At 34.6% G+C, this 13745-nt stretch overlaps 1 protein-coding gene across 3 annotated transcripts in view; it reads left to right on the top strand.

Annotated features, from left to right (window-relative positions):
- The window catches only part of NETO1 (neuropilin and tolloid like 1), a 116071-nt gene extending 105786 nt beyond the window's left edge, over window positions 1–10285 (top strand). For 2 of the 3 annotated variants that reach the window (XM_053571924.1, XM_053571921.1), the window contains exons 9-11: window positions 7267–7825; window positions 8766–8840; window positions 9737–9868. In XM_053571924.1, coding sequence (XP_053427899.1) covers window positions 7267–7825; window positions 8766–8826 — 620 coding nt within the window. In that variant the 3' untranslated portion in view covers window positions 8827–8840; window positions 9737–9868. Of the gene's footprint in view, window positions 1–7266; window positions 7826–8765; window positions 8841–9736; window positions 9869–10156 lie in introns of those variants that run through there. The other variant, XM_053571922.1, reaches the window with a different exon arrangement.
- Window positions 10286–13745: the final 3460 nt, after the last annotated feature.

The raw sequence follows: 13745 nt of genomic DNA, 5'->3' as shown, positions 1-13745 counted from the left end.
CCATCTGTGGCTGCACCACTCATTTATTCCAATTTGTCTTTACTGGACTTTGGACACATACTCTAGAGATAAAATATATTGAAGGAGCATTTGTCCTTTCAAGTGCTTCCAGCCGCTGCAGTTCAGTTTTGCAATGAAAATGCTTTCCTTCCTTTCAATGAAAACAGCTTCCAATGCCCTCACTGCCTTCTCCAGTCTGCGCACAAGGCTTTGTTTACACAGACGGAGCTCCTTGGCTGGATTGTGAATGTCACATACTTTAGTTCAGTTGAAAATGCCATATACATTCTTTTATTAGATTCACTATTAAACGATTTGCAAAGGATGACCAACAGGTAAATAACCCTTTCATACTTAAATTTCAATATTACCTGTTTAAATACCTTCTGTGGATAGAAGCAGAGGAACATTGTCCATTAGTTTGTTACTGTCAGTAAGAAAGGCAGGTCCGGTATCAATTATTTTATAGTGAAATGCTGATGATGATTACTTTTGTCTCCATTTCTGAATGCATAGGAAGTTAAATACTTTCTGAATTATCTTGGTAAAGCACTGTTAATTATAGTCATCATCACTGTCTTTGTTGGCCCAATGTAAATTTGTTCCCAGGTATGTGGGAATATTTGACATGAGATAGCAATCAAGAAAATGTGAATATGTGCATTACCAAGGTCACTAAAGTCCATATTTATTTTTTTTACAAGGAAAAATTTTTCTTTTGATTTGTAATTCTTTCTCTTGGATTAGTAGGAAAACTTTTTTTTTTCAGTCATTTTTAATTTATTAAGGTTAGTTGTTTTTTTTTCATTTCAGTGATTTCTATTTATTAAGGTTAGTTTTTTCATTTAAGTCATTTCTAATTTATTAAGGTTAGCTTTATGGCAAAGCATATAGTATAATCTAAAACTTGTTCTATGTGCCCTTGAAAATATGTATTTGCCATTGTCGAGTGGACTGTTCTATAGATTTTTTTTGTCTTTACATCTGGCTAGATCATAGCAATGTGCTAGTCTCGTAATCTTATTTTGATGTTCTGCCATGTTTTATCCATTACCAAAAGTGGGTGTTAAATTCTCCAGCTATGATAGTCGGGCTATCTGCTTCTGTCTTCAATGTTGTAGGGTTTTTGTTTCATGTATTTTTAAGTCTGGTTGTTAGGTCCATTTATGTTGATAATTGTTACATGCATTGACCTTTTTTCGCTATAAAAAAATCTTCCACTCTTTACTGATGTATTTTTTGTCATAAGGAATATTTTATCTGACATTAGATAAGCACCCTGCCTTCTTTATGATTTGGTTTTTATGCTTTTTTCATACTTTTTTTCACTCCGCCTTTTTTATGGTTTGGTTTTCATGCTCCCCCCCTTCTTTTGCTTTCACTCCATCAGTATCTTAAATACAGAGTAGAAAGTGTATAGGTGAATCTTGTTTACTTATCCAATCTGACTTGATACTGTTACTGATATGGTTGGATTTACAGCTAACACTATACCTTATTATGTTTTCGGCCTCTACATATTGCATGCATTTTTCTCTATTCTTCTTCCTTGTTCTATTCTGCATTAAGTAAATATAATATTTTAATTATAAGCTATTCAAAGAGGTGGCCAACATAGACTATCTAATATATTTTTTAATATTTTCAGTGGTTTTTCAATGTATTTTTGCTTAGTTTATTAGGGCTTACAGTACACAGCTTATCTTCTCTAAATGTATTTTAGATTTATACTAACTTAACATTATTTATATAGAGCTCTATTTTTCTTCGTTTTCTTCCTATTGTTTTTGCACATGTTACATCATATGTAATACAGTCTTAATACATTGAAATAATTATTACTGAATATAATTTTATGCCTTCTGAAAAAAAGAAAGGATAGCAAATATATGCTAGCATGAATTCTGATACAACCTTCCTTATTTACCATTTCTGGTTTCCTTTATTTGTTTTCATAGATTTAATTCCCTCTGGTGTTATTTTATTCCTCTAATAACAGCTCTTCTCCCACCTACATCATTTGTACTGTTGTCACCAAATATATTGCATTTTGATAAGTCATAGGCTCAAAAAATACAATTATATATACATACAACTTTGCATTTTTTTAAGTTAAGAATGCAGAAGAAATATGTGACTACATTGTTCCTCCTAATTATATATGTAATTGCCTTTATTGACTATTTTACTTGACTATTTATTTTTTGTGGGTTTTCAAACATTTCATCAGGAAAGTATTTTTTATTTTAATATTGTATGGTGTCAGGTCAAAAGACTTTCTTCAGAATACATTTTATTCAAGGGGAACCTTAATACATAGATTTTATGAGACAGTCCCAAGGCCAGAAGCATTTACAACTCTGAACTGAGACCAAGTTAAAAGAGCCTGTAACGATCACATAAATGAAAAACCATGATTCTATAATCTTCATGGCTTTCCCAAAGTATTTCTTTTCCTTACTATTGCAATGATTATGCCTTTTTTAAAAATGGAAAACTATAGGAGAATCTAACAGAAAAATTCAGTAATGAATGTTTCTAAGTGGTCATTTAAATCTTTGTGGGGAATCCAAGACATCATAGAAAAGAAAGGAGGCAAGGCATATAATACACTTGTTTCTTAAACCTTTATTTTGAATACTTTCAACCTTAAAGAAAAGTTGCAAGGATAGCACAAAGAATCTTGTTTAGCCTTCATGTAAATTTTCCAAGTGTTAAACATTTCATTATATTTGCCTTTTCTTTCTTTCTATCTAAATATCCATCATCTACTGTCTATTTCTACCATCTATTGCCCTTCTTTTATTTATTTTCACTGGAGAATATGTTGTGGTGCCCTATTATTACTAAATACTTCAATGTTTATTTCCTACCTATTGTAATACAGCATCTATGTCAAAATCAGAAAATTGACGTTGATACGTGATTTCTATGTAACTCCCAAACCCCATGCAAATTTTAGTGATTTTTCCAATAATATCCTTCATAGCAATAGAAAAAAAAAAAAAAAGAAGAAGGAGAAAAAAGGATACAATGGCAAAACTTCTATTTTCCTTTCTTTTATTTCTGGTCCAGGAATCAGGATCATGAGTTTCAATTAATTCCATGTATCTTTATTTTCCTCCAATATGGAGAAATTCTTCATTCTTTCTTTGCATCTTGACATAGAATTGTACCAGCCAATTATTTTGTACAATGCTCTCAGTTTGGCTTTGCCTAATGTTTCCTCATGCTAAGAATCAGAACATGTATTTTTGGCAAGAATATCATAGAAGTGATGTTATTTTCTTTATAGTACATTACATCAGGAAACATGCAACTTCAGTTTGTGCCATTACTGTTCATGTTAGCTTAGTGTCTACCTGGTTTTCCTACTTTATAGTTAATTAATCAGTATTTTATACCTATTAATAAAGAACTAATATGCATTTGGTGGGAGACACATTAAACTTGAGTAAATATTCTGCCCCACTCTGCTAAATTTTAGCATCCAAAGTTTTAGTATCTTTTAGATGCTGATTTTTGTCTGAACTACTATTTTACTTTATACTTATTTATTTTTTTTAAGGCAGAGTTTCACTCTGTGCCCTGGGTAGAGTGCCACAGCAACCTCAAACACTTGGGCTCATGTGATCCCTTCGCCTTACCCTCCCTAGCAGCTGGGACTACAGGCACCCTTCACAAGGCCAGGATATTTTTTCTATTTTTAGTCGAGGCAGGGTCTTGCTTTTTGCTCCGGCTGGTCCTGAACTACTGAGCTCAGCTGATCCACCCTCTTCAACTATTTAATTTATCATCTGCTTAATTTTTTCATGGTCTTCAGTTGCTATCTGAGGTCATTTGATTTCAATTAAAAATCTTTTTCTTTAATATCACTTCTAAGGTCAATCTTTAAACTTTGAATTCTCTTCATTTTGTCTCTCTGGTAATGTCTGTATTTCATGTTGAAAGAGTTTTGCTGGATACTAAGTTTTTGGTTGACAAGTTTGGGGGCTGTGTTTTTGTTGGCAGCACTTTGAACAGGTCATGGTGCTGCCTTCTGGCCTTCTCTGAGGATAAATCAGCTGTTAATCCAATCGCGGCTCCTTTCTATGGAATGAGTGTTATTTTTTTCTTTCTTCCCTTGCTGCTTTCAAGATTTTCTCTTTTCCTTTTTGTTAACAAGTTTAGTATTATACATATGTTTACTATCTCAGTATGGATCTTTGTGCATTTATTCTATTTGGAGTTTGTTGAATTTGGATGTGCGTTTTCTCATTAAGTTTGGGAAAAGTTTTCAGCGTGTGTGTGTGTGTGTGTGTGTGTGTGTATTTTTTAAGACAGAGTCTCACTTTGTGGCCTAGGCCAGAGTGCTATGTCAAGCAGCCTAGATCACAGCAACCTCCACCCTTCCTCCTGCTTCAGCCTCCTCAGTAGCTGGAACTACAGATGTCCACTGTGACCCTGGCTAATTTTTTCTAGTTTTCAGGCTCTTGCTCAGGCTGTTCTCAAACTCCTGAGCTCAAGAGATTGTAAAGGGATTCTACTGTATTTTTCATATCTTTGAGGGCTGCATCTTACAAGGGTATAAGTGAATCCTAGTAATGAGGAATGTAAAGGTCTTAGCAAAATAACTAAGAAAATGCCAAGAAAGCTATGTTGACTAGTGTGATGAAAATGTGTCAAACAGTCAATGAACCAAGTGTATGGTGCCCCATGATCATACCAATGTACACAGCTATGATTTAATAAAAAAAAAAAAAGAAAAGAAAAAAAAAAAAAGAGATCGTGTCACCTCACCCTCCCAGAATGCAAAAATTACAGACATGAGACTAAGCCTGGCCTCAGCCTTTATATTTTAAAAATACTTTTCCTGTTATTTTTAATCTCTCTTCTCTTTCTTATACTCCTATCATCTTACATTGGTGTTTAGGATGGTTTGCCACATTTTCCCAAGGTTCTGTTTATTTTTCTGCATTCATTTTTCTGCTCTTCAGATTTTAGTTTTAGTTTCTATCTTCAGGTTTGCTTACAGTTTCCGCTTTCATCTGACATGTACTGACTGTTGAGTCACTGATTTTCATTTCAGTGATTGCGCTGTTGAGCTGTAGGCTTTCCATTTTTCTATTTATATCATTTGTATTTACCAATTGATATTCTTTGTTTAATGAGGCATTGCCCTCATCCTCATTAACTTTCTTAATCGTAAGTTGCTTTAGTTCTTAAGCATATTGATTACAGCTTCTCTGAAATTTGTGTCTGTTAACAGAAATCTTGGTCTCTCGAAGAATTTGTCTGCAAACTGTACAATGTAGATACTATGTGATAGGAAGTCTGGATACTAATCCCCTCCCATTATAATTTTCTTGCCTGTTTGTAAATGAGGAGCGGGCTGGACTGTTTCCTGAAGTCCCTTATGTTACATCCCAGAGACACAGCTTTAGGTGAACACGGCTTTGGCAGGGCTCTCTCTGTCTCTCTCCCGTTCTCTGTTTGTTTGTCCCCTGGTATTGGGATCACACTCAGTTGTTATGCCCCATTCATCACTAACTTGCTCCACTGTATTTATCAACATCCAGGATCATAAGTTCTTCCACAATCTGACCTGATTAAATTCAATTTGGGGGACCTCTTTGCATATCTTCCCTGGCAGTGGAGGCCCATTTGCTGATGATGGTGAATGCGTCTTGTTCCTACTCTATAAATTTACCTTTCTCTTCCTCAATAAACTTTGTTCCATACTTAACCTTAAAAAGAAAAGAAAATTCAGTTTATTGCAGGGGGAGTCTTTGAGTGCAGGCTTTGTGAGTTGTTACAGTGCTAGGGGGCTATTGGTCGCTGTTAATTTCCTGGTCTGTTTTATCAACTTCTAGCCCTTCTTAGTTTGGGCTTGTTGATACTAAGGCTCTAACGGCCTCATCTTCATTGCTTAACTCAAAATTTCTGCAGCCTTTGAGATTACCTTTTGGTTTCAGCTTGTCTGCACTCTGTTCCAAATAAACTCACCTTGTTTGGAAAGCCTGATTCCCTTCCTGGGTATATTTCTGGACCACTGCTGTGGAAGGGGGGAAGACGGCCAGGTTCTTCTGGAATAGAGGCCTTTATGGATAAGGCACTGGGTGGGGAGCAGCCTCTGGTGGGCTGCGCTGGCAGCTGCAGGCTGAAGGGAGGAAGGGAGCCCCAGACACCCTGTCTCTCAGGCCTGTATCAGGGATCTGGGGAGTGGGGGATGTTCAAATGCCAGTCGCTTGCTCCTCCTGGGGAGATCACATAGCTCTCTTGATGGGATGCTGCAAGGACAGGGACCCTTGTGTTCCTGTCTGCAACCTCCCTGAGTGGAGCTCTCAGCATGAGGAGTTAAGGTGGAAGGAGCATGTGATGGCCCCAAGGCCACCAGCTCTTCCTGTCCCTAAAGAAATTGAGTAAATATGTTTAAATGAACATTCCTGAATTAAAAATCCAGGATTCATTTAAATCCTGGATTTAAATGGAAATCCATTCATTAAATGAATACAACACAATTAGCTCTAGCTATTAAGAAAACTGCACCATTAAGAAAATTACTAGTTTCAGGTGGTGCTTGTGGCTCAAGGAGTGGGGTGCTGGCCACATATACCAGAGGTGGTAGGTTTAAACCCGGCCCTGGCCAAAAACTGAAAAAAAAGAAAGAAAGAAAATTACTAGTTTCCTTAAACCAGACTTCAAGTGGTTGAGCTTTTCAAATAAATTTTTTACCATGTATGGTTATTTAATTTGGGAGAAAGTCTGCATTGGCATCACACCACCATTCTGAAAATATCTCTCTTCAAATTAAATCAAATTACCTTTGGTGTCAGGATGTCGTTGTTGCTCTGACTTCAGTTATCCATGTTGAGAATAAATACAGGATGATGCAGATATATTTATGTTCCCAGTTTTGGAGTTCTTTTTATAATAATTAGAAGAAAACAATTCTCTGTTTACGAAATTACCCACTCATTTCCAAATGTCATACTGAAGATATTTTAAAATTTTAAATTTATATAATAAAATTAAAAAGTATGTATATAAAATTTTTTAGAGTCAAAATACTGGATAGTGACAGGCTAAGACTAGAAAATAGGGCTCTAATGAAAAGTGAGACCTTTTATTTTTAAATATTTTCTAATGCTGCTCTATGCCTGTAAACATCCTATGCTTAGCCTATTGCGTTTCAGAGCCCTCAGTATTCGTTCTGACTGTGAGATTAACGCACGGGGGTTGTTTCTTGTTTTGTTTGTTTTGTTGCCTTCTCTCTGGGCCCTGTAGAAAAGAGGAAAACCAGCCTCCTGGACCAGCTGACCAACACCAGCGGGACTGTCATTGGTGTCACCTCCTGCATTGTGATCATCCTCATCATCATTTCTGTCATCGTACAGATTAAACAGCCTCGTAAAAAGTACGTGCAAAGGAAAGCAGACTTTGACCAGACAGTTTTCCAGGAGGTGTTCGAGCCTCCGCATTATGAGCTGTGCACTCTTAGAGGGACGGGAGCAACAGCTGACTTCGGGGACGTGGCCGATGACTTTGAAAATTACCATAAACTGCGGAGGTCATCTTCCAAATGCATTCATGACCATCACTGTGGATCACAACTGTCCAGCACTAAAGGCAGCCGCAGTAACCTCAGCACAAGAGATGCTTCTATCTTGACAGAGATCCCCGCACAGCCGGTCAAACCCCTCATCCCCCCCATGAACAGAAGGAACATCCTCGTCATGAAACACAACTACTCGCAGGACGCTGCTGACGCCTGTGACATAGACGAGATTGAGGAGGTGCCCACCACAAGTCACAGGCTGTCCAGACATGAGAAAGCCGTCCAGCGGTCAGTATCCATAGATTTTTTGATGACAACTATAACCTGAGGACTGTAATACTTCCAGACTATTGCCTATTTTGTCTTCATATTTCAGTTTCCCTTTAATGATTTCAGCCCTAGTATTTCAACTTTTTTCTTCTTTTTCCTATCCAGGGTCATCCGTAGACTTAACAAATCCCGTACATATGCAGGGCACATGCACACACAGACCAAAGATATTTCATTTATTCTTAAACACAGGCAAATATTTATTTCTACAAAAGAGATGGGTTTTAATTCGTATTAATAGTTTGATTCCACATGGTAATTCATAGTACTCCCATCAATATTTATATATTTTATGGTATGAAATGATATTTAGAAACACTTGCCTTACCAAGATGGCTCACCCATCTTGCTGAATAATTTTAATCCAAGATTAAAATATTTTACAATATATTTATTTTTGATATGAAAATGAAAATAACATTTATTTCACATATCACATAACACTTACATTAGAAATTACGTATGATATTATGGTATATTTAACATGTATTTTTAAGTAGAGCGGTAGATTATTGAAAGTATTTGATTTGTTATCCTTTTACTATAACTAGAATATTATCTGTGTTATATTATTAGCCCTGAGATAAGCAACAGTTTTGAAGAAAAAATGAAATTAAAAAATTATTTTAAGTTCCAAAAATCCATTCTTCTTATGCTTTTTTTGCATGTTTACTAGAATATAGTTTATTGCATAAATTGACATACTTTCTCTATTCATTATACATTCTCAAAACCTGAATAATTTAGGTAATTTGATACATTTTGCATGCTGATTAAAGAAACATCTACTTTCACATTTTTTATGAATTTTAGGAATGTTCTTAGTAAATATTTGTGTGAATATATTTATTTCTGTGCAAATATTACTTTGTTGAATGAAATAGCCATAACATTCCAGGTTCTGCCTCATTGGGTCTCTAAGCAAACATGAATCTGAATACAACACAACTAGGGTCTAAAAAGAAAATTCAAGGTAAGCAAATGCCCTTGGGTCCTTCTCCCACTTTGTTGTATTCTGTTCTGTTTTGTTTTGTTGCAATTGTCTCCTAGTCTTTTAGGGAATGTGCTATTTATTCATCATTTCTTGAGATGTGTGTTTTCATGACATTTCATGAGTAGAAATATAATGCCTATTTTATTCGTTGCTAATGGAGGGATGATTCTCAGGATATATATATTTAAAATAAATGTTAATGTTCTCACCATCAAGCACGGTATCAAAATGTTAAAAATAAATCCGAAAAAGCTACATTTTTTTCATCATTCAAGGAAAAAAAATTAATGATTCATAAAATTAATGAACTTCTTGAAAGAAATACCAGAAGAAACCTGAGATTTTTTTAAATAACAAAATTAGACTATTCCGTCTCAATATAGCTGAAGTAAATATATAGAGCCGGTATTTACTTTTGTATCATTTGGCAACGTTCTACTCCAAATTCACACACTAAGTATTTGGTGGTTCTCATGCAGTTTATGCATTCTTGTTTTTGCATGCATATGTAATTTTATTATCTCATCAAAATTTAATGCAACATGTTATGTCAAATAAATTTTGATTTATAATATAAAATTTGAATGCTCTACAATGTAAAAGGTTCCATCAATACAAGTTGTCTACGCGTACATCTATTTTCTCATCAGATATCACAATGGCTTTACGTTTGCACTTGATATTCTATCTATATTAGCCTAATGGGTCTCCCATTAAATTTGCTGGAAAGATAATCTCTTCAAAACTCTTCCAGCCTATCAGGTAGTCTTGAATTAAATAAGTGCATTTCCATGCTTTAATTTACCTTAATCAATGCGTGTATTTGTATGCATTTTTCATTGGGAGAAAATGTTTTAACTGTGTTTTATTTTCAGAGAAGAACTATTTATACAAACATGGGGACTGTGAAAAGGAAATTCTATAGTGAATTGTGAAAAGTGGACATATTTCTAAATTCATTCCACTGCCTTTATCCAAACATAAGAATTACAGACATTTGTTATTCCTTCGGCAAGACATCCCCGCTGCACAATGATATGTTCATTTCGTAATTTGGTTGCTGGCCACCAAGTGCTCCTTAGTTTTTAAATACATTTTAAGATTTACTGGAAACTTGAAGAAGAAATTAATTCCTGATTAAGACTATTCCAACTTTATTTTTACTGTCAGTTTCACTTTTGTTTCTATGTTGTTTTATGTCTTTGTTATATAATTGTACATTGTGTGATATGTGGGAAAAAAAACATGAATTTGGATGAACCTTGTGTTACATATACATTGTTTTCATTATATAGACTGCTTGAGAATAGTGCGTTCCTGAGTGATTTTGAACATGCCGCAGTGAAAGTGAAAATGTGGACCATGGGAACCACCAGCTAGAGGTCTATGGACTGTGCACACCTATTGTTACATGATGATTAAATGCAGCAAAAAGTCATGAGTAAAATTACTAGATTGCAATAAGAAAAAAAATCTCATTTTTTGGTCTTCCTTATATGCCCTTGATTTCCTTTTTGTTTTATATCAAAGGGAAATACCGACTTTCAGAAGTAGTTTTTGAGACCAGGTATTTCACCGCTTATACCCTGCATAGAAATGTTTTGATTAAGCACTTAGCAATATGACTGTATTGACAGTTTGAGAAAATACCCTGCATGTCAGTTCTGGATATCTGAGTTGGGAAAATATCCTTTTTGTTAGACACATTGTGAAAAGCATGCATTCTCCAATTCCGCTGTTACTCTTCCATTTCTTTTGGTCATATGCTTGCTACTTGTAACTTTTTATATAAAGATATATAAATGTATAATAATTTCCTAACTTGAGTTAAGACAAATGTTTTCTTCTCTCAGAGTGGTAAAAAGCCGACTCTTACAAGGGCACATTTCATATCAACTCTCCCCACATTCAGGCCACAGGCTCCTTCAGTACTGAAGTTTACTTCCCCAAAGATTTGACTTCCAAAAGTTTAGGGAATATGTTCTCCTTTTAGACTAGGAAGGTCTTTCTTTTAGCTGCTTTAAAATCACAGGCTCTTTCATGACATCAATTGTACCCTTCTCAATTATTCTTCAACTCAGGCACAAATACAACACTGGAAGGATTCGTGATTATGACGTAATTCATACAAATGAAGGAAAACCCTAAAATGTATTTACTGTTTAATTGTATACACCCTCTGCCCAGTTTGATTTAATGAGTGTGTACTTTAAAAAATACCAAACATATAATCTTTAAAAAATTTAAAAATAGAATTATTATAAATCTGCTTACCAACATTTTTAGACCTACTGAATTCCACAGGTTAAAATAATTTTGTCCCTCAACAAGTATAGCAGTCTGGTCTACCATAATTCAGACCTTGCAACTAAAGCAGACTTTACAAACCACATAGATAAATTACTGTTATACATATTCGTTAGGAATTCAGTTTCATATATGCTTTTAAAAAAGTAAATGGAACCAAAAAATAGCCGGGCGTTGTGGCAGGCGCCTGTAGTCCCAGCTACTCGGGAGGCTGAGGCAAGAGAATCGCATAAGCCCAAGAGTTAGAGGTTGCTGTGAGCCGTGTGACGCCACGGCACGCTACCGAGGGCGGTACAGTGAGACTCTGTCTCTACAAAAAAAAAAAGTAAATGGAAAACAATATAAAATTTTATAATAGAAAAATCAAAAGCATCACAATTTTGAATAATGTATATTGGAAAAAGTCAACCTATACAAATAATTACTATACTGAATTTGATAAACTGGGGAATAGAAAAAGTATTGAACATGAAAATAAAAAATTATTTTTCAACATTATGCTACACATTTTTGTATACATTGCTTGTGATAAAATGTACACTTTTTATTTGGCTTGACCAATTTATCACCAAAGGTTATTTTTAAATGATTAGTCATATTTCATATTATTTTCACTATTTAGATATCTTCATAGGACTCCTTTCACTTTGAGAGATAACCTCAAAAAGTACAACATCCATGTGAAAACTTTTTTTTTTTTTTTTTTTTTTATTGTTGGGGATTCATTGAGGGAACAATAAGCCAGGTTACACTGATTGCAATTGTTAGGTAAAGTCCCTCTTGCAATCATGTCTTGAAAACTTTTTCTTTATCACAGCAATAAAGATAAGAAAATGCATTAGGTGAGCATTTCTCTATTCACTTGTACTGTACCTGTCCACAGAATTTCCATCCCCTCCATCTCCTCCTAAATATACAGAATGCTGATTCCCCGCTGAAAGGATATTTATGCCAGAGACTTAAAAAAACCCACCAAACTAAAGTAAGTAAAATAATAAGGATGACTAGTTCACATATATTTAATACTCAACAGTTTCATAGGAAAACAAAACTATTTCAAATGAAGAATTAGACTTCCTCAATGGTAATACTAGAATTGTTTAACAGCACGGAAGCACTGACCAATAAGGAAAGAAGAAAATGGTCATGCTAGGGGCAGCATCCTGGAGGTGTGTGGGTTTCCTGGCAATAACTCTAGATGCTAGATCTTGAGATTGCAAGGCGCAGCAGGGCTGGGAGATGCTCTCTTGAGGACCCCGGAGGTGCCTATTTAAAAACCAGTATAGCAATTTTTCAATATGTTAAGAGCTTCTCCTTAATGGGTACATCAGACCTGGTCATTCAACGTTTGGCTAACATGAAAGGGAATGACCTATGTAGATAGGAAATGAGATGTCTCAAGACTTTTAAGTCACATTATTTTAATAAATATTATTTTTGATACAGTGAGTTCAAATTTTATTAATATAAGTGCTTTATGAATTCAATAAGGTGGTTGAAATAATGTTTGTTAGCCCACTATGTTAATTTGATAAAGCTATTTTTAAAATTTTATTTTTCTGTGTTTGAATTCACTTTTCAAAGTCACAGTAGTACATCGTAATTACGAGTATCCTCGGGGAAGCCCTGTTTGGTCATTGTACTTCTGTTTGAGTGCCCTTCTTAGTTGACTAAGTTGAAATGTTCTGATTTGGAAATCTAATTTTTTAAGTACCTATTTTAATACACCTGTCAATTTTGTGTATTATGATGCAAAATAGACACATGTCATGTTTGATTTGCCATCATTAATCTTGATTTGTTAGATATGTAAAGTGTGACTATAAACATAATTCAAGATTAATATCTTCAGCCTATTAATGGAGAACAGCCCACGTTGTGGAGATGCTGGCTTTTCAGTTGCACTCCACTTTTTTTAAAATGCTAAAAATATTTCAGTAAGTCTAATTCACTCCATAAGGTATGATTCTCAGTGTTTAATAAATTTAGGCCTTTGATGTTAATTTAATATTCACTTAAGCTACTGCATCAACTTATTCCCTTAGGAATTTAATTTGAACTTTCTTCAAGTTTTATAGTTTAAAAAAAACTATAAATGGACTTTCTTCAACATTAGAATATCATACATAATAAATTAAAAAATGTAATCCTGATTCCCATTACCTTTATTAAAGTAATGACAAATAACTTATTGATGTGTTGGCAGTGAAATAAATAATACCATCATATCATGAAGTTTATATATTTCAGTGATGAAAATGAGACATGTCAGATTCCAACTCTGGAAGGAGGTTATACTACATATAAATAAAATCTTTAAAATTCTCTGCACTCCACATGAATCTGATGTGAATAGTGGGTTTCGGTTTTGTGTGACTGTATGGAAGTGACTTAAGTTCTCTGCCTTCTTTCTGTGTGTACCCTTCTCTCCACTGGTTCATTTCTACCTATCACAGTCTGGTACAGAAGATCTAGCAAGAAAAAGAAAAAAAAAACGTTGTAAAGTACATAAATAATAAAGGAAACAGATGAGTTAATTATTACTTATCCGTTTAATTAATATTTCCCCTCCCTCTC

Source organism: Nycticebus coucang, chromosome 19, assembly GCF_027406575.1.
Source record: "Nycticebus coucang isolate mNycCou1 chromosome 19, mNycCou1.pri, whole genome shotgun sequence".
Classification (NCBI taxonomy): domain Eukaryota; kingdom Metazoa; phylum Chordata; class Mammalia; order Primates; family Lorisidae; genus Nycticebus; species Nycticebus coucang.
The sequence above is the reverse complement of the archived record's forward strand: the minus strand, read 5'-3'. Positions and strand labels throughout refer to the sequence as shown.